General features: G+C 36.5%; 1 protein-coding gene across 1 annotated transcript; it reads left to right on the top strand.

Moving 5' to 3' along the window:
* Positions 1 to 387: 387 nt before the first annotated feature.
* Positions 388 to 5895, top strand: LOC128031139 (terminal nucleotidyltransferase 5A). Its single transcript, XM_052619379.1, has 2 exons — positions 388 to 802; positions 4256 to 5895. The coding sequence occupies exons 1-2, from the start codon at positions 644 to 646 to the stop codon at positions 5279 to 5281; spliced, it is 1185 nt and encodes a 394-aa protein (XP_052475339.1). The 5' UTR covers positions 388 to 643; the 3' UTR covers positions 5282 to 5895.
* Positions 5896 to 22865: the final 16970 nt, after the last annotated feature.

Raw genomic sequence — 22865 nt, 5'->3', positions numbered from 1 at the left:
TTTAGAGTTTGTATATTTTGAGCCTTATGGTACATGACATAAATATACATACATACACACATGGCATGTATGTGACAAGACTGTAAGTAAAATGTAAAAAAATATATATATATCACAGATACGGAGCACTTCATAGTAAAAAAGTGTGTTTATGCTTATGTTGTTTTGTTTCTTTTTCCTCTCTTCAAAGTGAGACATTTACACTCAAAATGTCTTAGTGCTGCTTTGATAACCGAGGTCACAAGCAGGGTGGGTGTGTTACAGCTGCACGCCTCCGCCAATCCGGTTAAAGAGTGCTGTGAAATTATTCATGAGCAGAGATTCGACCAATAAGACGGGCGTATGCAAATCTGTTGGCTATAAAGACCATTCAGATGGTGCGTATGTAGTATTACAGTAATACTTAAGGCTTCTCTCGGTCGTTCGTGGATTGGGAATAGTGAATCACGAGCGCAGCTGGATGACTTTACAAACCGTGTCGATCTATAAGCTATATACCTGATATCGAGTGCAACTGTGAAATAACTCAAATTTTCACAAACGACTTTGCGTTGGAAATTCATCCGTTTTGACAGGCAGCGATATCTGTGCGGGAGTAGACCAGAAGTTTTGCCTTTTTAAGCTGGTTGTTCTTTCCATCGCCATGTCCTCCGGTGATGTGTCGGAGCAGTGTCGGAGCAGGTTTTGCGTGTTATCTTGGGAGCAGGTGCAACGTTTGGACTCTATTCTTGGCGAGACGGTTCCAGTTCACGGACGTGGAAACTTCCCGACGCTTTCGGTTCAGCCGCGACAAATTGTTCAGGTTATTATGAAAGCACATAACTTTATCTGAATACGCTTTCTGCATTACTAAATTAAGTTATACAATCCCAATTTATGGGTATGAATAATATTTGACATTTATTTGCTTTATTTCATAATACGGCTAGATTGTTTTAAAATGCATTCCTCGATAGCCTACTAAAATCATACTATGTTACTTTTCTTTTTTTAATTACTAGTGAATAATTCAAGCAGCATTTCTTTTCTATTTCACTAGTTAACTATTTTGCATAAGTGCTTAGCATTCCAGTAGTGAATATATATTCAATTAGCTATAGGACTCTTACTATATGTTTTAAGGTCGTAACTAGTACTTAATCCAAATTTTCTATTTATTTGCCAGGAGTATCTATTCCTTAGTTTCTTGTAACTATTAAATTAGTAACTAGTATCTATTATAGCTGTGCCAGTACTAAATGAATATACATACCCATTTATCAAACACTATTGTGCATTTCAGTGTACTGGTACTGGTATTTCAGTTTACTGTGTACTTGTAACATTTAAATCTGAATTGTAATGTTAAAAGCAATAGTAATAAATGTAACTGATATTAGTGTTTCATGCATAGTAAAACTGGAATAGATATAAATACCTGAAGGGACAATGGAAACTAGAACCTAATGAAGAATTATAGAAAAATCTGAAATACATACTAGTCAGAAGTGAATATTTAATATCAGAATCACAGTTTCTTACAGAATTCAGTGGCGAAAATGTGCGAATGCATTAGTTAAATTGTAAAAGATGCTACAAGTGAAAAAAGTTCTAATGAGATAAGAAATCTTTGGTAAGGCAAAAATAGATACTAGTTAATTATAAGGAATAACTGTCACTGCACAGCCAGCTATTGGTGTAATGTCTCAATCCCCCAAGGATAAGCAAAACATTCTTAGCCTTTGGCCCTCCAGCAGATACAGAAAACTGTACACTTGGCAAATTTAAGAGTTGTTAATGACTTGGATGTTCTCGAAAACCTCACTGAGTGTGACTCATTACCGACTCTAATCCCACGCAACGTAACACTGCTTGAGTAAGTCCAGTGATAACCTGCATCAGTGCCCCCCTTCTCTATGAAAATAATTCTTGTTCTTATACACAAGCAGTGTGGGCTTGCATCTACACATGCAAGAAGATATTGATCTTTTCTTCAGATCACTTCCTTCAGTGCGGCTTCACCCAACAAGAGATCGTTTGTTTCAAGTGTTTTAGGTAGAATGCTCTTGCAGTTGGACAATGTGTTCAAGATTTAGCATTTATGTATACATGTGTGTGTGATCCCATATGGCAGCAGTTTGAGGGAAGTTGTCCATTAATCATGTCTACATCTGATATCTTTTATTTCAGTGTTCTCATATACTGTGAGTGCTTTATGCAGTGACATGCCTTAGATCCTAAAAACTGGCCAAAGATGGCCCCTATTGTCTCTAATTATATGGAGATAGAAAGTAACTGTGAAATCTGACAGTTTCCCTTCTTTTGATCCAGTTCTGCTGTACATGGAGTGGACAGTAATGAGTGGTCTCATAATGCAACATCCGCCTGGGTTTGAACAGATAGTAATGCCCTGTCAATAAAACCCGACTAAGAAGCACATTATATTTAATGGAAATCCTGTAAAAAACAACCTTGATGTTTTATTACACAGCCTCCAAATGCCAAAAAATTTACAAAAGATGGCCGCTCGTTTTCCTTAACCTTTATGATTTGCCACGTTATTGCATGGACTTTGTGGCTGTTTTCATTATCATCATAATGGTGTTATGATTGCACATTTGCACCTTGTGCTGTGATGTACAGTTAAACCATAAAATGTAGGTTTTGAATGCAACGTGTATACCTGACTTGGCATCATCTTCGTACAATATTTACATGTGTTGCAAGGTGATCCGGTTCAACCCTCAAGCCTTTGGTAAAAACTGAAGAACCTTTGAGTTTGTTTGTCATTGGCAATATATTTTGAAACACCATTGATTAATGTTAATACAGACAATAGTCTATTATTAAATAAAGTACAGTAAATACACTTTTTGTTTAAATAATTCACACCCTTTGTGCTTTAATAAATTGCAATTGGCCATATTGCAATTTCACCTTGATTCATGTGCTGCAAACCTGTAAAACTGTATAACGTGTTCTCAGTATGTATACAGACACACGTCGTGCATAGTTTCACTGTGTTCACTTGGTCGATTGCTGTAGTTTGACCTAATGTGTAAAAAAAGAAGGCTAATGATTTGATTGACAGCAGTGAGTGTAGGTGATCTGATTGACACTAATCTGACAGAGCTGCGGAAAATGTAGGTTACATGCATTCAGGACAGCCATAGTGAGTTTGATCTAAGCACATTTTAATATCTGCATGGTCGTAAAACAATATAAATGGCATACAAAACGTCTTGCATGCATAAAATTTGGACACCCAATCCATGCCAAATTCATATTGAATTAGGCATTTATGAACGTGTTCCCGATTTACCCTTTGAGATTTATGAGACCTTCATGTAAATGGGAAGTCTTCCAACTGCCTCTATCTATATTCATAAGCGAACAGTTTTGTATAAAGCTCGGCCTTCTAGAATGTTGTGCAGCTGTACAGTACTGCATGTTCCCAAGTGATTCTTTGTGAATGTATTATTGTCGATGCACAGATGTGTCAATCTCTACAGTGCACATTTCTTATAAATAGAGTAATACTGATCTTTACGATAAGCAATTAGCAAATAAGGGCATTCAGCACAGAAGATTGACAGGTTTTTTTTCTTCAAGACCAATTACAGTAAATGATGGAAAATGTGTGTATGTGGCAAGTTCAAATTCTCTCAGGTGTGGTTTGTTGGAGACATTATTCTACCTCACAACAGTTAGAATCATAGCAACAAAGAGAGAAATGTTAAAATGGCTAATAACTGCATTGAATCGGTGTGTTGTCAATTACTGACTATAAACCAACTGTGATCACAGGTGTTCACAGTGTAAGGGAGAATAAATGCAAGAAATCTATTATTTTAGCAGTTTTTGAGTCAACAACACTGATTCCTAGCTTAATAAAATGATGTGTCTTATTAGGCGGTTTAGACGATAAAAGGTAAATATCTAATTGCAGTGGTAGCGAAACAAAGTATCTTCTAATTGTTCAGATAAGGAAGTGTTTAGTGTGGTATTATATTTGCAGTGGTCAAGTTACTGATTAGGGATACACCCATATTTAAATTAGGATTAATATTATAATTTTATGGTGGATAACTGTTAACAGGTTTTGTCTAAATAAATTAAATCAAAGCACTAAAAAAATCGATAATTTATTATTTTTTATTTATTTATAAAGGAGATTTTCTAACAGTTTTATTAAATATTAGTGTTTTAATATATTATATAAATTATATATATATAATTATTTTTTTTAAATTTTGATTTTAAACTATTTCTGCAGGTGGTTCGAACACGGTTGGAGGAGCGAGGAATCACCGTTCGAGATGTGCGACTGAACGGCTCGGCTGCCAGTCACGTTCTGCACCAGGACACGGGGCTCGGATACAAAGACTTGGACCTGATTTTTGGAGTTTCTCTGTCAGATAACCAAGCCTTCCGCGTGGTCAAGGATGTGGTTCTCGACAGCCTGCTGGACTTCCTCCCCGAGGGTGTCAGCAAGGAGAGAATCTCAGCACTTACTCTGAAGGAGGCTTACGTACAGAAGTTAGTGAAGGTTTGCAACGACAACGACCGCTGGAGCCTCATCTCGCTCTCCAACAACACCGGCAAGAATGTTGAGCTTAAGTTTGTGGACTCTCTCAGGCGCCAGTTTGAGTTCAGCGTGGACTCCTTCCAGATAGTCTTGGACTCCCTTCTTCTGTTTGACCGCTGTTCAGAGACACCCATGTCGGAGTCCTTTCACCCGACGGTGTTGGGCGAGAGCATGTACGGGGACTTCGAGGAAGCGCTCGGCCATCTTTGCAACAAGGTCATTGCAACGAGAAACCCAGAGGAGATCCGAGGAGGCGGGCTTTTAAAATACTCCCACCTTTTGGTTCGAGGGTTTCAGCCGACCTCAGAAACAGAGATGAAATCGCTCCAGCGATACATGTGCTCTCGGTTCTTCATTGACTTTCCGGACATAGGGGAACAGCAGCGAAAGCTGGAGGCGTACCTGCAGAATCACTTTGCTGGAATGGAGCACAAACGGTATGATTGTCTGGTCACGTTATACCACGTGGTCAATGAGAGTACAGTGTGCTTGATGGGACACGAACGACGGCAGACATTAAATCTTATTTCTATGCTTGCACTGAGGGTGCTTGCCGAACAGAACGCCATCCCCACAGTTACCAACGTCACATGCTATTACCAGCCGGCAGCTTACGTGCGAGACATCAACTTCAATAACTACTACATCGCTCACGTGCAGCCGCTGGTGCACACCTGCAGTAGTTCCTACCCAACGTGGCTGCCCTGCAACTGACCCTGAGGACCTCTGATAAAAATCAATTTCCCATGCGGTGAAGACGATATGCAAGCAAGTGAATATATAAACTGTTTTTCTGCAAACACAAAAATGGATGTTTAGGAGGAGATTTTCCAAACAATGGCAATTGTTTTTATGTTAAATGTGAGGTATATAGAACGACTGCTCACTGCTGTATGTCTGATTTGAGCCGATCCTTACATATTCTGTTCTGCAGAGTGGATGAAGATCTTTTTCACATGTAGCAGGAAAAAAAAATGTATTCTCTAAACTCATTATAGATTTGCAGGTTATGTAAGTGGGGAAAGAAGGCTGCATTCTGCGTTGTGAAGCTATATATGTTTTTTTTTTCTTTTATTGCCAGACTGTGGTTTCAATCAACCTCTCTTTTGCTTGGTTTTTTAAGGACCAAAGATATTTTATTTTCGTTGTTCAAAAAGAAAGGAATGTTTGCTGTTGTAATTCCAAGTGCCTAAAAACATTGTACAAAAAAAGAAAAGTGAGACCTGTGCTTTCTAAAACCATTTTTCTGTCTCCGTGTTAATTGTAAAACTCTATTTTCAGGGATGGAGGCATGTATTTCCATGTGATTAAAAAAAGCACAAAACCTATCTTCTTGTGTTCTGGACCTCTTATATATTTATTTATTTACTTATATCTATATAAAAGCATATATATTTATTGTCCCTCTGAGTTGGTATTTTGGTAAATGGTAAGGAGTTTCCATATTAATGGAACGTTTATCATGAGACATAAGAGGTGAAAGTGGTCAATGGTGAAACTGCAAGTGTAGCAGTGTTGTAGTCTGAATGTGCGCTGTCTCTCAATCTGAGGAAATGGATCCATTGCAGTTCCAGGACATGAACCATAAGGATCCTTTCTAAAGCACAATGGCCCCTCTTTTAGTGTGACTCTAAAGGTAGCAGACAAAGGCTGTTTTGTTAACCCACCCATGCTGACCCTGGTGATAGAATCCGATTTCCTTTCATGATGCCTTATCCATGTCATTGTTTTTGTAAACATCAAGGAGCTGGTATTGCGATGTTAGCGAACAGATCTAGGGATGTGACGTTAAAAATTTGTACTACTGATTAGTAGTCTAATATAGGCTGTAATTTACCATTTTTTTAAATTGCTTTATGCATACAAGTTTAAATAGACATAAACATTTAATTTTAATGTTGTCGCTGCAACTGGTTCGTTCTTTCGGTTCAGGTTTATTTAATTTAAAGAGCACAACATCACTTTTCTTGTGATGGTAGCATAGTTACTGGACTGGTTTCTGTAAGGGGTGATCCATGAATTCTCCTTTCACCATTGTGCTCTTGAGTGTTTTTGTGCCATTGCCTTTTGGGAATCAATCAATAAAGAATCTATTTAGAAACTCTTCTGCACAAACTTTAGGAGTGTATGAGAATATGGATTATTTATTTTTATTTTTACGTTTTGGCAATTTTGAGTGAAAAAAGCATCCTTAAAGATATTATGACCTGTTTTCTGTCAATATGTATTTTCATGAATTAAATAAATTAAAAAATTGAATAAATAAAGTGATAAATAAATATGAAGTATTTTACCTCCAGCATTATTCTTTAAGATTTAATAATATTATGTAACTATTATGAGCATAGTTGTATTTATTTATTTATATATATACATATATTTTTTTTTTGAGAGTGAGATTTACTTTCCAATGGAATAAAATGGTGTTTTAAGAACAATTTGTAAAAAAAAAAAAAATATATATATATATATTTTTTTTTTTTTTACAAATATATATATATATATATATATATATATACACACACACACACACACACTTACAGATACATAATGGCAGAATTAAAATTCTAGTGAACTACCCTTTTAAGTGAAGGTGATATGTCATTGCAGTGTCTGTGAGAGACATAGGTCAAGTTTCTTTTTATTTTTGGCCCTCGCTGTTCAAAATGCATTAGGAGAGCAACTACTGTCATAAAGCTGAAGTAGAACAACTGGGGAATAATACTTCACTTATTCCCTCATAAGCCTCACATTAAAAGAGAGGATATAAATAAAAAGTTTAAAAGTCTAAGGAGCCCTGAAGAAAAACACAGCCGTTGGTAAACCATGTGTAATGTCCCAGTCTGTGCAAACAGTGTCACTGGCAAAACCTACAGACCCTCAGACAGTGGCTTAAAAAATTAGGATGAGGTAGTGCTGTTTAATTAAGTGGGACTTAAACAACAGACATGCAGGGATATATAAGGACATGCTCGAACATGTTGAGACATGTTTAGGACAAGATGTGACTTTATTTAGCATGTTATGTAATTTATATCCAGCTATTCTCTTTTATCTACACCTGTTATCTTTACCTGTAACCGTTTTTGTTACCATTTTTATGTGAACCTACATGTGTAACTGCAGATGAAACCATTAAGTTAAAATATAAAAAAAGTTTTTGAAAACATATAAATTGTCATAAAAAACAGAATCACGTTCACAAAGGTACATAAAACATAGAAACTTAATACAGCTTTCAAAATGAGGACAACACCTCATCTATGAGTCCTCGCATGGCAATATCATTTCATGGCACAAAATGGCAATATTATATGTCACATATGAGAACTTTGGTTCCAGTGATACACTGACCCAAAAAGGTTTGACACCCATGACCACATTTTAAAATGAAAGAACAAGCACTCTTTTTAAACATTTAATACAAATAAGCTTGTTTGGATTTAAATGATAAAACAGTAGATATATTGGTGAGATAAAATGTTTTAGAAAACGTTAATACGAAGAATTGCACAGTCGTTCTAAAGTTTGGGTTCAGGTTTGTTAAAACAAATTACATTTAGCGATGACGCATTACATTAATCAAAAATAACAGTAAAGACTTGTTGGTTCTTTCAAATTCTTTCAAATTATAAACACTCCTAAAAATGCATCACAGTTTATACAGAAATAGTAATTGGCCCAACTGTTTTCAACACTAATAATATTAAAATAAAATGTTTCTAAAGCACTAAATCAGCATATTAGAATGATTTCTGAAAGATCAAGTGACACTGAAGACTGGAGTATGATGCTGAAAATTCAGCTTTCACATCACAGGAGTAAATATTTTAAAACAGATAACAGTTGTAATAACAATTCACAGTTTTACTGTGTTTTTACCGACCCAGACTTTAAATGGAAGTGTTTGCCAACTTCATTCATCCATTAAAAATCACCTTGACACCATTTGGCTAAAATAAATCGTAAAATGCCACTTGGTTCGATATTTTGTTTCTATGCAACATTTAGACATTTTGTCAGACTTTAAATGTCCAAAAGAGTCCAAATACCTTTTGGGTCAACTGTTTATTCTACACAGTTTGAGTGCCTCTTGTAAAAATGAAAACCTTTCATGGAAAACGATGAATGATGTTTAATATTTTGGTAGGGCTGGGAAATATTTCTCCTCTGTCCATGCCAATAACATCCATGTGTGTGAGTCATTCCTGTCTGTCTTGTTTCCCCTGGAATAATGACGCTCCTTGTATTCATCCTTGAATCACTGAGCGCAGGTCAACCGGACAGTTCATAAACCTCACAGGATGACCTACGGAAAGAACACAAATTAAGTTTGAAATTTAATTAATGTGTTTATTCTATTTGAGAGAGAGACGTATACATCCTGGATAATATTCTTGATCTTGTGCAGTCATACTGACAGTGATCTCATGCCGAATTTAGGTCAGTGTAGAGTTCAATCTAAATTACAACTAATGGTTTTAATGATGTGTGGGTAAAAAGATGATTCATTCTCCATTAATGAGCTATTTAAATGATACCGTCTGCCACATTTACAGCAGCATCAGAGACGATTATTCTGATGCTGTGTGACACAAAATAGCTGCATCAATCCCATTAATGAGGAATTACAACCTGTCTAACACATCTAAAAGCAGTTTCCAATTCAGCACCAAACCATACAAACAAGTTTTCCCTCAAACACCATTGCTCCATAAATGGAGAATTATAACATTAAATCTTTGCTTCAAACCTTACACAAACCGAACATCGCTGAAATGGGTATCCAGAAAATTGTTGGAGAAACAGCGGAGGAACCATAAATTCATGAATGGAATGCATATTATATGTGCACCGAAGCCTCAGGGGGCAAAGACAAAGTGATCACATGTTTCGTCATTTGAATAAGGGCACAAAGAAAAATGAACAGGGCGAGTCTCTTTTCAATAGGAAGAAACCAAATAAGATCCATTCTTGAAGGAATGCTATAACATTGTAACTTGAAGATGTACAGACCACAAAAGGTACAGTAGGTCACTCATTATGTGTTGAGGCTATTTTCCCTTGTTTCCATATGTTCCTTAGTTGCAAAGTATCTGATATTTTTCTTCTCCTTAAAAAAAAAAAAATATATAAATATATATATTAATCTGAGTACTTTTACAGACTTAAATTCCATAGAAAAGGCTGTTATTTCTTTTTTTATAGTTATTTTTTATTTTTATTTTTTATTTAGTGCCTTAATCAGCATCAAATGCTATTTCATGTTCTTTTATATTACAACTTTACAATAAAAACAACATAATGTTTCATATTGTATAGTTTTCAATTTTGTTGTAAATAAATTTGGTAGTAACATTAAAATCAGCACAGTCCATTAAAATATGCTTTAATAAAAAAGACATTACACAAAAACAAAAACAAAATCATTTCAACATTAAAAAAATTTTCATACACATTTTTTATATATATATAATTTAACTTGCTAATAACAGTTATTGTAAAAACATCTTAAAATAGTAACATCTTGAAAAAAAAAACAGCATTAAAATCAAGGTCAGTCCTTTAAAATATGCTTAATAGTCAATGGTTACTGATATTTCTAGGCAATAACGCAGTGCGGTCTCATTAAATCCTACTATGACCTAAGATATTAAGTAGACGTCATATGTGGGTTGTTTTGATGTCTACAGGAGGTCTGGTCATCTGCATGTGTGCTTGGTAATGTGTGGTCTGTTTAATGAGACTTAACAGCAAACCTGCAAGGGAGGAAGGATATTGATAGGCTATTTACTCGCCCAAATGGCTTTGGTCTAGCCTGAGTCGACTTGGGTCATAAAGCGCAGGCAGTGAACCCTCAGACGTCGCACAGAGCTGCACAACTCTCAAAACAACACAGTCACACCAGACATCTTTCAGCTTTTTGTGCGTCACTATTGTGTCCGAACACAATGTAATTACACCCTCAGTACTTAAGGGGGGTGATAATTTCAAATGTCTAATGCATTCAATCCGGATGTGTTATATTTTGGTTAGCTGCTATAATTATTTTGTCTAAACAGTTCATGTTTAACTATGTTCTTGAAACTGTTGCTCTGCCATGAAAATAGGTGGGAAAAAAACAACAGAGAAGAGCAACGCGTACCTGCGTTTGCTTCATGAATTTGCCGTGTTTTGAAACATGCTCCTGAAACAATGGCTGTTCCAAAAGGTAAGCTGTTGAGTATGGCAGCATCGCATTTATCAGTAACTTCATGAAAAGGTTAAATACATTAACATAGCAATAGCTTACATGAAATAACCATAAACAATACTTTTATAACATTTTAAATCTTAATATTAATTTTGATGTATATTTTAATATTTAAATTTGAAGGCTATTAATCAAAATCTACTTTATAGAGCGCAAGCTTTTTCTTTATATTGTTCTCAGTGTGAATGTGCCTTGAGTCCTTGACAAGCTCAGATAAAAAAAAAAAAATGTCAGAGAAATTTATAATTTGTATACATTAGAAATGGAATTAATTAAGTACCAAAAATGTATTTAAAATTATACATTTTTTAATTAAATATTTTTTTGTGTCTATTTACACAAAATTTGTGTATGCTAAAGATGTTTATGCTTGTTAGAGTATTCCATGCAAGAGCATTCCGTTTAATCACTAAAAGCTGACACACTTCTTAGTTCATCGCGATATCACAAAGTTACCTTATAATCAATGAAGTTCGATACTTGAATCTCTTATTTACATCACGTCTACACTTTGTTATAATGAGATGATTCGTGGTGAACACAACACCTTAATAAAAACTGTGGCGATTTGTGTGGTGAGTGGATTTAAACTGAAACGCCTCTGATTGGCTGTTGGGTTCAAGAAATCAACAGATATGGCTTGTGATTGCATACATAGAGACCGACCTTCAGAGCAAACCATAAAGCACTGGATAGTTTGCTAAATCTGCAATGACAGAGCAATTAACTGAGGGTGTTGATTTAGTTTGACGGTGCTTAGCACCCCCATAGAACCGGGCCTGATTTTATGTATGGTACACAGATTGTTTCTGCGTATATAGGATTATAGGATTATAGGATTTGCCTAATATGGCATTTCAAATGAGTCACTTAAGAAGTTCATTAACCTATAGGATTCTGCCTGCTACTAGATACTATAGGCAATTCACTAGGTTCTGGAACAGAGCTTTTAAATGTCAGAGATGAGTGTGTAATGAAAGTCAACGTACCACACACATGCAAAGCTGAGAAGAGGGAGCTGGTTATAGTTATCCTTAACCATGTGAGCACACAGCTGGCCAGAAGAGCAGATATAGTTAGACTGAAGTAGGTGTTTTTAATTAAACTGTTTTGGTAGTCACATGATTGTCATAAAGTGACATCATTCTATGAAAGTTAAAGGTTAACACATGCTACTGCTGGGTTAAATCACTGGACTGGCCCAGTGGGCCTACAAATGTGAGCAAGCACCATCTTTCTTTATGGGCTGTGTGGTCTCTAACCAAGTTAGGAAGAAAGTTCTCCTCATATCAGCCTCTTACTGCAGGTCTGTGGAGTCATTTGTGGGGAGAAACATCAAAGGGAGTTTTAAAAATCTCAGCAGAGGCCTTTCACTGAGCTTGTTTAGTTCAGGAATATATTCATTAAGGACGTTGCCCCTTGATGATGGTCCCATACGTCAAGCTGCAAAGCCGGTGGCACTGGGTGTGCAGTAGGTTCATAAAAGGAGGAAATTGCGTGAGTATGTGACAGGAATGTGATGTCACAGGGAATGATGGAGTGCAAAAGGAAATGCCAGTGGGAGTGGGGTGGACTGTGGATATGGAATCCTCATGTGAAGGGGCTTGTGGGCCTCTCAGTTCACTGTTGCTAGGAACTCAGAATAGCTCACCAGGGAGAGATCCAATCTGTTATTCCACTTCAGTCACAACCGTTATGACTAAGGCTGCTGCTGGATGTGGTAAATGGATCATTTCTGGGGAGAAATGGTGATTTGGAGAGAGAGTTATTTAGATATAGAGAGAGAGAGAGAGAGAGAGAGAGAAAAGGACAGAATGTCCATCCTTCAGTGTTCCTTTCCCAGAGGGGAATTGGAGCTCCGCATTCCTCACATTGCAGTCCGCTGACAAACAATCCCAACTTTATCCCCAACACACGGGGCAGCTGAATGGCAGCAGTGTCTAGGCCTCAGGCCTCTGGATTTTTTTTGCAGTGGAGGAGGGGGGAGGGCAATGCCGGCCAGACCAAATCGTACCGCCCCACCACACTTCCCTACTCCCAAACCAAACACAGGCCTAGCTTAGGTGCTACTGTAAGCCTGACTGGACACTGCACAGTGCTGGCAGAGGATGGGCCGCTAGGAGCCAAGGGCAAAAGCTAACTCATTCTGCTTGCCTAGGCAGTCCATTTGAATTGGAACAACAAAATTGCAGGGTGTTACACTCGTAAATATAGCCAGGTATGGGAAACTTTCAGAATTTAATCATTTCTTTTCTGATGATTTCATTAACAGTTTTATTAACGATTCATATTTTCAGTATTTCAACATATTTAATTAATTATTTATTTGTTTTATAAGATCCTTACTGACTCTTTAATTACAAATTGTCAAACGAAGAACCAGTCAGTAACCGTTCTGATTTAGGTTTCTAAAGGTTTCAGGGTTCCTGTGGCTCAAGTGGTGGAGCATTGTGTTAACAACATGAGGTTGTGGGTTCGATTCCCAGGGAACACATGTTAGGTAAAAATTTTTAGCCTGAATGCACTGTAAGTCACTTTGGATAAAAGCATCTGCTAAATGCAAACATTTAACTTAATTTAATTCAAAGCCTGACACATATAACTGTATCAGCTCTTGGTTCACATGACATTATGAATGACTCGTTGTTCAGTAAGTGACTCAGATAACTGAAAAACAAATGATTCGTAAATGTTTGTGCAAAAGAACCAGTTCATAACAGTATTTCATTCAGGAATCATAGTTTAGTGGCTGCGCTCAATTCATTTGATTCAGAAAAATAAACTATGAACTATTTAGCTTGGGAATCAGATTAGACTGTGTTGTATGTTACTTATTCACTCAAAAGAACTGGTTCATAAGAGTCGTAGAACCAGTTCATAAGAGTCATTAGCTTGGGAATTGGACATTACTGGTTGTGCTGTGTGTTTCCCGCTGAACATTTTCACAGTATTTAGTGTTCCATTTGCATTGGTGGAAGAATGCAACTTCAAATTCTTAACAAAACCACAAAAATTATTCAACCCCCCCCCCCATTTTTTATAGAACTGGTGACTAATCCTAAATATAGCATTGTAAATATTACTGTTTATAATTCAGGAATACAGGAAGCTCCTAGCATTTTTTCTGTATTTACTGATTTGCATGAATACACATTTTGTATGAATGAGCCCCTGTTGTATCTTTAATGGCTTCATGCTATCCAAGCACGCTACATGGCCAGTCTTGGGGCACTTGGCAGAACCCTTCTTAAAAGTTAGAAACAACAAAGTTATTTGCTGTCCAACCTAACATCCTGAGAGACAGAGCTTAAAATAAACTGGACACATCCAGCCAAGCCATCTAGGGTAGACTCGGTCTGAATAAGCTCGCTGTTGTGACAGGTGCTGGCAAGTATAAAAGCTAATCTGAGAACAGTTTTGATGTTTCTGGTTGAGACTGTTACTCTGTATGAGGATGGATAACAAACAATGGCAAAGCAAAGCAGCGCACGATCCTTAGATAGTATACGCAAATGTAGATGATGCTTTGAGGAAACAGTGAGCTGTCCTAGACTCTCCATATTTACAGTTTGAGAAAGTCATTCTTTCCACCCCCTTGATTCTCAAGGCCAGATGAAAGCTGCAGGTTGTTCTGCCCAGGGCCAGATGTTCTCAGGCTGGGCGATTAGCTGCAGAGATGCTCTGTTGGTTGTCGTCTCGCCGCCCCACACGAAGTTCTCATGTTAAGAGGAATTAGTCTCGGATGTTATCGCTAGCTGGAGATTGAGCCAAGTGCGGCAGCCTGTGGTGTGTTGGTGGGATGCAAGGCTGTCTGTGGAGCTATGATCTCAGACATCCTCTGTTCCCAGCACGGGGAGCGGAGACCATGGGCAAGGTCACAGTGCATCCCACTGTCTGTGCAACAGTGTTCCATTGTCTCAAGTTTCTCTCGCTGTCTTCAATCAAAAGACTTTATAAGGTTTCTGGAGGGTAATGTTCTTACCCTCCCCGAGAAACAAAATAAACACGACCTCGGGAACACACTCAGAAGCTCGCCTTCTATAAATAACAGCTGTAAGTCCACATTAAATTGTTTCAAAGCACACATAATTCAGCACCATCCACCCTTTTCACAATAAAACAATTTTACGGGAACGCTGGAACTCTGAGGCTTACATGTAAAGCTTTGTGTCTAAATAAATGTAATTTAGAAGGAATCACAAATAGAAAATCATTAATTGTTTCACTTGTGCATGGGCAAATTTTTTTTAATTAGTATTGTGCTTGTTCGGTTTTAGTTTTATGCTTCGTTTTCTGAACCTTTTAAAGCAGAAATTTAAAATGTTGAATAGTTTATGATAGATTTTATGTAGAAATATATATATATATATATATATATATATATATATTTATGTACTTTCTGTTCCTTTTCTCACTGTAGGTCTTATTTTGGCCAGAGTTGTCTGGTTACAGTAGTGCAGTGAACTGTCTGTGCATCCATGGTATGTTCACAGCTTTTGTTCTTTTTGTTCAGCTTTGTAGATTTGGGGTATTTTCGGATCATTTATACAGACGGGTGACCTTGAGGACATTCACAGGAAAGTAATTATAGAGAGACATCACTCATCACAGGCAAAGCCCCAGCAAGTGGGGTGTGATTTGGAGTTGGCTTCAGAAGTTCTCTATGGAGATCCCATTTCCTTGATTCTTAGAAGCTGTTGCAAGGGGCTGCTGGGAAGTATAGTGTTCTTAGTCCTTGATCAAGGTTGAAACAATATACAGGCACCCTGACATCAGTCCCTTTCCTGAATTCCACTTGTTCATCTCAATCCCAGGTGTTTTTCAAAGAGAAAGAGGCCATCTATATGCTAAAATTGACTTCTAAGTTTTTGGTTTTGTAAATGGATAGTTTGACTGTTTTGAAGAAGAACATGATATATTTTTTCAAAATATCATCTTTTATGTTCCACAGAAGATTGTAAGTTGAAGCTTACAGATTTGGAGGGTGGAACAAAACTAGCAAACTAAGAAGCAAGCACCAGCTATAGCACACTGTAATTTTAGAATTTGTGGGATCTTTTATGAGCTTCATTTGAACATAAAGCTTCGACTAGTCAAATGCTGTGTTACATAATGAATGGGAGTGTGTTATCCTAATGTGATGTCCATATTGTAAGTTAACTTTTGGCTGAAATAAAATGATATCTCCCTGTGACTGTTTGTAGCGAGCTCAACATCTCACTAGTGTGTCAGCCTGCATCATCCACACTAGCTTTAATGTGACATCATGTCCACCCACAATTCCCTTGTTAGCTTGAACTTCCTATATTCTATGAAAAACACACAAAAGCTTTATGTGTGGAGGAAACTAAAGAAAACCGCAGAGAATTGGTGACTGACGTGTTAGTGGGTGGAGTAGATATTTTAGGATAACTTTGAGGTAAATAGTTCCTTCCTTTGAAACCATACCTTCTGTCACATAAAAGATTGATGGATAGTTGAAAGTTTTCTTCATTCTGCCAAAATACAAAAGCTTGGCCAGTTGTATCATTCTTTATCAGACCCAGAATTATTTTCTCAAAAATTAATTTCCTGTATAACCAAAAGTGAATAGGCCCCTTCTCTAGCAGAAGGTCAATCACAAGGGTGGTCAGCTCAGGACCCTCCCTGTCTGTAATAAGAACAACAGGTTTTCTTTCTTTCTTTCTTTTTTTTTTTAAAAAAGGTCTCAGCTTTCAATGGGGGGCTACTGCTGGAACAAAAGCTTTGTTGTTTACTCTGGTGGTCTATACAAAATGCATGCCAGTTAGCAATAAACCAATTATAAATAATGAAATAAATTAAGTAAAACATGATCTGTTGTGTGATAACAGCATCCCACCTACAGTGTTTCAATACCTGTGAGATTAAAGTGCAATGATGACACTTTAGAGATGGCTTGCATTTCTTTCATTTGAAGTCTTTAGGTTATTGCCAAGATTTATGTGCCAATACTAAATCTGTCACTAAGCCAGACAGCTGAGAAATGGCAGACTTAACTGTCAGAATTTATTACAGGGAAGTCCATCTGCAACCATTTAATTATTATTATTTTATTGTATTGTGTTAAGTGTGTGCCAAATAAAATTGATTAATTAATTGAAAATTATCTTTACTAAACCAGAAGTTTTATAATTTACCTGACTTAAATTTTTACCAAAAATATTGATGCTACATGAAAATAATAATTACCACCACATAATTACAGAAGAACTATAAAAACCTTTTTGTTACATTGTGTTATTAAATGGTTTAAGGTAAATTTATATTTAATTATTTATTTCATTAATCTTAGCAGGATTAAAGGGAAATGTTTTTGTTATCCATGCAAATGTTCATACACTTCTCCTTTCCAGCAGTTGTGCAGTCTGATTAATATGAACATGTCCGTGCTTAAAGTGTAATGAATTCAGAAAAATATATATCCCCCACATATCATGTTGTTTATCTTGTTTAAATGTGATATCAGTTGGAGGAGGTGTGCTAAACTCTTTAAACCCGATGAAAAGGTTTTCACATACCATCTGTTAAATGATGTCTTTGACCCGGTCATATCTTAATTACAGCATTAAACTGCACTGCTTTTCCTCTTGGCCTGCTGACTTAAATTTATGCTTAGGTGAAGAGTTCAGTTTGTCTGTTGGAATATTTTCTCTGGCTGATGCTGGGATTTTCCGTGCCTCGGGCGGGATGTTGCAGAACGAATGAGAGAAACAGAAACAGCTACCGTAAATTCGTTGTCAGCGTGAGCCAAATCTGAAGTGCTTAGACAGCTCCTCTCTCCTGCTATCTTAAAAAATGCTTTACACTACACATATGTGACACATATATTCATACAGTAATCATTTCTTTCCAGCAGTAGTTAGTGGTCAGATGCCAAAAACAGCCTTGTGTAAAAGCACTGCATAGAAACACATTACCTATGCAGGTACAAAATGAAAGTGGAGCATTTAAATGTGATCTGCTAGTAACATGCACACTCACGTTTTGGACTGAGGCATTACAAACAGATGTATGAAGAGACAGGCATCCATATAGGCACACAATGGGTATGTAGTATGCAGTATGTATATTAAATATTGTATATATTGTGGCCTAGTGTTTGGAGAGTTTGACTCCTAACCCTAGGGTTGTGGGTTTGAATCTCGGGCTGGCAATACCATGACTTAGGTGTCTTTGAACAAGGCACTGAACCCCCAACTGCTCCCTGGGTGCTGCAGCTTAAAAATGGCTGCCCACTGCTCTGGGTGTGTGTTCGTGGTTTGTGTGTGTGTACTTTGGATGTAGAGCTGCAAGTGTGCAGACCATTATATCCCACTATGGAATGTGCTTGTGCTTCCATTATTATTGTAACAAATGAACTGGAAATAAAATCCACTTCATTTTTTTTTATTTCCTTCATAACTCATTATTTGATTGGAGTTTACACAAATTGTGTTATTTGATACACTGTATTTACACTACCACTTGAAAGATGTCTCTTATACTCACCAAGGCTGCATTTATTTGGTCAAAAATACAGTAAATATTGTAATATTGTGTACCATTACAATTTACAATAATGTTTTATATTTTCATATTTTAAAATAGTTTATTCCTGTAATGCAAAGCTGAATTTGTAGCATTCATTACTTCAGTTGTCAGTGTCACATGATCCTTTAGAAACCATTTTAATAGGTTGATTTGATGCTCAAGAGATATTTAAATTAAAATTAAATTTATGCATTTAGCAGACGCTTTTATCCAAAGCAACTTACAGTGCATCAGGGCCGTGCACAGACCTTTTGAGGGGCATGTGCTGAAACTGAAAAAGGGCACCCCCTCCCTTTTTTTATATCAATTATATATATTCTCTTTTTTAGCTATTCTGTTTGGTTTCATAAGCTAATTTGTATTATTTGGTTAACATTTTTATAAATGACATTGAGAAGAGGGGAAGATGAGCAATGAGTCAAGTATTTTGGACTAACTTTTTTGAAATATAATTTAAGTAATTATGTCCAACACTACGGTACAACTCAATTCCAGATTATAAGAAACTATAGCCATACCGTTACTATAACATATCCAACATGTATCCGCCTACCTGGCAAAAATTTGATACTGTGGTGGACCAGGGATGTTGGTTTCTTGAAGGTCTCCTATTCACTACACTTTCCCTAAAATAAGCCAGCAATGAAAAAATAAATAAAAATAGTGTGAAAAGTACAGTTGCAGTGAAAAGCATTTCTGAAGGATCACGTGAAACTGAAGAGTACTAACTGCAGTAATGATGCTGAAAATTCAGCTTTGATCACAAAAATAAATTACATTTTAAAATATATTCAAATAGAAAACAGTTATTTAAAATTGTAAAAATATTACACTATATTAATGTTTTTGCTGTATTTTGGATCAAATAAACGAAGCCTTGGAATGAATCATGAATTACATTCTGCATGATAAAATATAAAGATTTCACAGTGATCTTCTGTAATTTTTTTTAGTTACTACTACATTACTGTAGTAAAACTAGGGGTGTGACGGTTAGTATATAACCGTGAGACCGGCGGTTATAGTTGAACACCGTCATTAGAACTCTATAACCGGCAAAACCGTGTCATTAAAATATTTTTTACAAACATTTTTTATCAAAAATTATTTTTATTTTTTAGATAGGATCATAAGATCCGCAATATATCGGGAAACATGGTTTTTACTGAAGTTTTGTAAATCGTCAGACATATTTACCACTTCATTAAATTTTGCTTTGTAGAAAACCTTTCTTAAAAACGAATTTCGTTTTGTACAAATTTTATCTTAATTTTAATAAATGTTTCATCAACCAATTGCATGTATTTTAATAAATAAAAAGCAAATATAGCAGACAATGATAACCGTGACATGGAAGCACCAGCGCGCCGCGTTCACTTGCACTGCACTGTGAACTAGAGCACATCTCATCGTAAATGAAACTCAGCGTAGGCCTATGCCTCATACATTAGCATTAAATATCTTTGCTGCATCCTTTCTAGAACAGACGGGTGCGGCTTTGAAATTTGCTCAAAAAACTGTGGCGCGGATGATGAGTTTTGTGACACATCTCCTTAATAAATGGAGGTCTGACTCTGAAATCTCTGACCCTTTACCGATCAGAGCGCGCGCTGACACGGAGTTAACCCGCTATCTCCAAGAACAACCAACTGACTCTACGACAGATCCACTAGCAAAATCGCATTTTATAAAAGATGAAATGCTACTATATGCCCAGGCTATTTAAGTGTTGGCTATGTATTGGCTATGACTAGATGGCAAATGCTAGCCCTCTCTCTCAGGCGACGTCCCACATGTCTCAGCCAGTCAGACAGACATCCAATAAATAAAATATGAGCCTTTATAGACATAGTGTTTAGTAGTACTTATTCAAAAAACAAGATATTTATTTACCCTTCGCAAAACTGTTCAGCTCAGCTGTTGTCTACTGTGCGGCTGCTGTGGAACTTCCGTTGATTCAATGAATATAGAGGGGGCGGAGTTATCAGCTTACTGACAGCTTGAGGATCGAATTAGATTTACACAAACTCGTTTTAAGAACTTTCATTTGCTAAATATTTGTAAAACAGACATACAGACGTAAATGGTGACCAATAGCATTGAAAAAAAAAAAAAAAAAAAAAACCACCAAAAAAGGGCACTTCAGAGTGTAAGGGCAAAAAGGGCATGTGCTCTGCACAGGTTGAGCCCTACCTGTGCACGTGCCTGCAGTGCATTCAGGCTATCAATTTTTACATATCATGTGTTCCTGGGAAATCAAACCCCCAACCTTGCGCTTGCTAGCGCAGTGCTCTACCAGTTGAGCTACAGGAACACTATATGTCTTTGTATTATTAATTTTAAACAGTATGTGCGCTACTTAATAAGGCAAAACTAAAGTGTTTTTTTTTTTTACTGTACATACTGCTGTTTGAATTGTTTCTTTTTGCATGATTCATGTACATTAAAAAGTAGTCAGTATAGAGTGTATGCAGTGCAGTTTGGTTAAATTCCATTCCAGACAAAGCCAATTAGAGAGCAAGCAAGTTTCAGTCTTTGCAGCTGTGTGATTGTTGCAGAGAACGGATAAGCTTTCAGAAGATAATGAGACCGCTTGCTGATATCCAAGAGACTCAAAGTGATGATGTACCGCTGCACCCTGGATTCCTCTGCTTGAGAGCTCAAAGGGGGATTTGATCGGATCAGATATGCCTTCCTCTCCCTTTTGCATCTCTGCCTGTTTCTTTCTAATCACCCTCTGTTATATCCTTACTTCTGCCTGTTTTCTTGTCGACTCCATTAGGTCTATTTTTCTGTTCCTGACCGTTGAATAAAGAGCATCATTAGCCTTTCCTGTTTTTCTTCTTACTTCTCTTTATTCAAAAATTGGTTGCATATTAAAGGCCTTAAACGTTTTCAGTTTGAACTTAGCACAAGAAAAATCACATATTATTTATGAATTTAACATGTCAATAATACATTTGCAGCTGTTGATTTAATTATTGACCATCTCTGAAACTTTCATTTATGTTTATACTAGAAGATGGCCAGCAGAACACTGTTTCAACCATTATAATCAGATCACAAAACCGTGTTTAACTGCTCCCCTGGAGTCAAGCTTCCAGATGCACCTCTGCCTTTAATAAAATCTGCTTTATACATTAGTGCAATGATTCTAATTTTAGTTCTGGAAGGTTCAGTGAGAGGATGCTTCTCTTCCAACTGTGAACTATTTCACCAGAAACAGCTACTGCATTGGCCAACTTATGAGTCATTAATGGAATTGTGTGAAACATTGCTTGAAAGAAGTTAACTAAATTTCAGCTGCAAACCATAAGCCCCTTGAATAATCTAGTACTATACTCTTAGTCGCTAATGTAATTTTGAAAAGGCATGTAAAAAAACCTCATCACAAAGCTTTCTTTGACCTCTGGGTTGCTAAAGGAGGTAGCACAATGTGCAAAAGTCCCTATACGGACTACATCTCATCTGGTCTGTGGATGTGTTTAGAAAGTTTCCCTGCCAACAGCCTCTCGCATGACATCAGCTACCTTGGGCCACTCTCTAGTGACATCACCCTGTACCCCCGTTTAACAGGCGCTTTCCTTCTGACCTGGGATCAACCTTAAAGCCATTATAGAGATTTTCCATCAGGGATTTTGGAGAGGGGATCCCTTCCTCTAGACTAAAATCATCATGTGGTATCTATAAATCCTGTGCAAATGTGTAAGAACAGTTTAACTATGTTTGGGGTCCCTGTCATCATTTATATTTTACAACAATGCACTTTCTTTACATTTTGTTACTGCCAAATTTTAGACACAGTCATAAGCTCAGCGATTTAAAAGGGTTAGGCATCATTTGTGAAGAGAGATAGCATGTTGTTTAAGCTCATTTTGTTTCAACAGATCCAGTATCTTTGGGGATTTTGTGAGTTATTCCCTACTGTCTGTTTTCTGTAAAAGATGTTGAAAAAGTCTTTGCCAATCACCATGCAAACCTCCAAAATGCTCTTAGTCAAGCATCCAGGTATGAAGTGATTTCATGAAGGAAGACAGAAAAATGACAATGTTATAACTCTAAATTTGTCATTCAACAAAATTTAAAAATATATATTCAGAGATTAAAAAATTGCTGCAAAATTAAAAGGTTTTAGAATATAGAAATGTAGAACTCCAAATTCAAGATTCTAATATTCAACACAAAAATTCTAATTGTACAAAAAATAGGCCAAGGGTCAAGTTTCCGTGTTCTGTAGGGGGAAAGTAGTTATCAAAAAAGTTGAACTGAGTGCAATGAAATGCCCACTACAAGTGAAGTAAAACGTTTTAAAACACAGTTATAAAATATTAAAAAAAAAAAAAAAAAAAAAAACAGGAATGACATTTGTAGAAACCAATGTTGAAAACAGTCATGCTTCTTTATATTTTTATTTAATATCAATAGAAACATAATATTGCACAAAACAACATATTTGCTTGATCTAATTACTGTCACGTTTGATCAGTTTAATGC

This window comes from Carassius gibelio, chromosome A16, assembly GCF_023724105.1.
Source record: "Carassius gibelio isolate Cgi1373 ecotype wild population from Czech Republic chromosome A16, carGib1.2-hapl.c, whole genome shotgun sequence".
Taxonomy (NCBI): Eukaryota; Metazoa; Chordata; class Actinopteri; order Cypriniformes; family Cyprinidae; genus Carassius; species Carassius gibelio.
The sequence above is the reverse complement of the archived record's forward strand: the minus strand, read 5'-3'. Positions and strand labels throughout refer to the sequence as shown.

Coding starts and splice junctions, on each gene's coding strand:
- LOC128031139 (XM_052619379.1), top strand. CDS start 644: ATGTCCTCCGGTGATGTGTCGGAGCAGTGTCGGAGCAGGTTTTGCGTG. Junction 803..4,255: donor AGCCGCGACAAATTGTTCAG/GTTATTATGAAA, acceptor CTATTTCTGCAG/GTGGTTCGAACACGGTTGGA.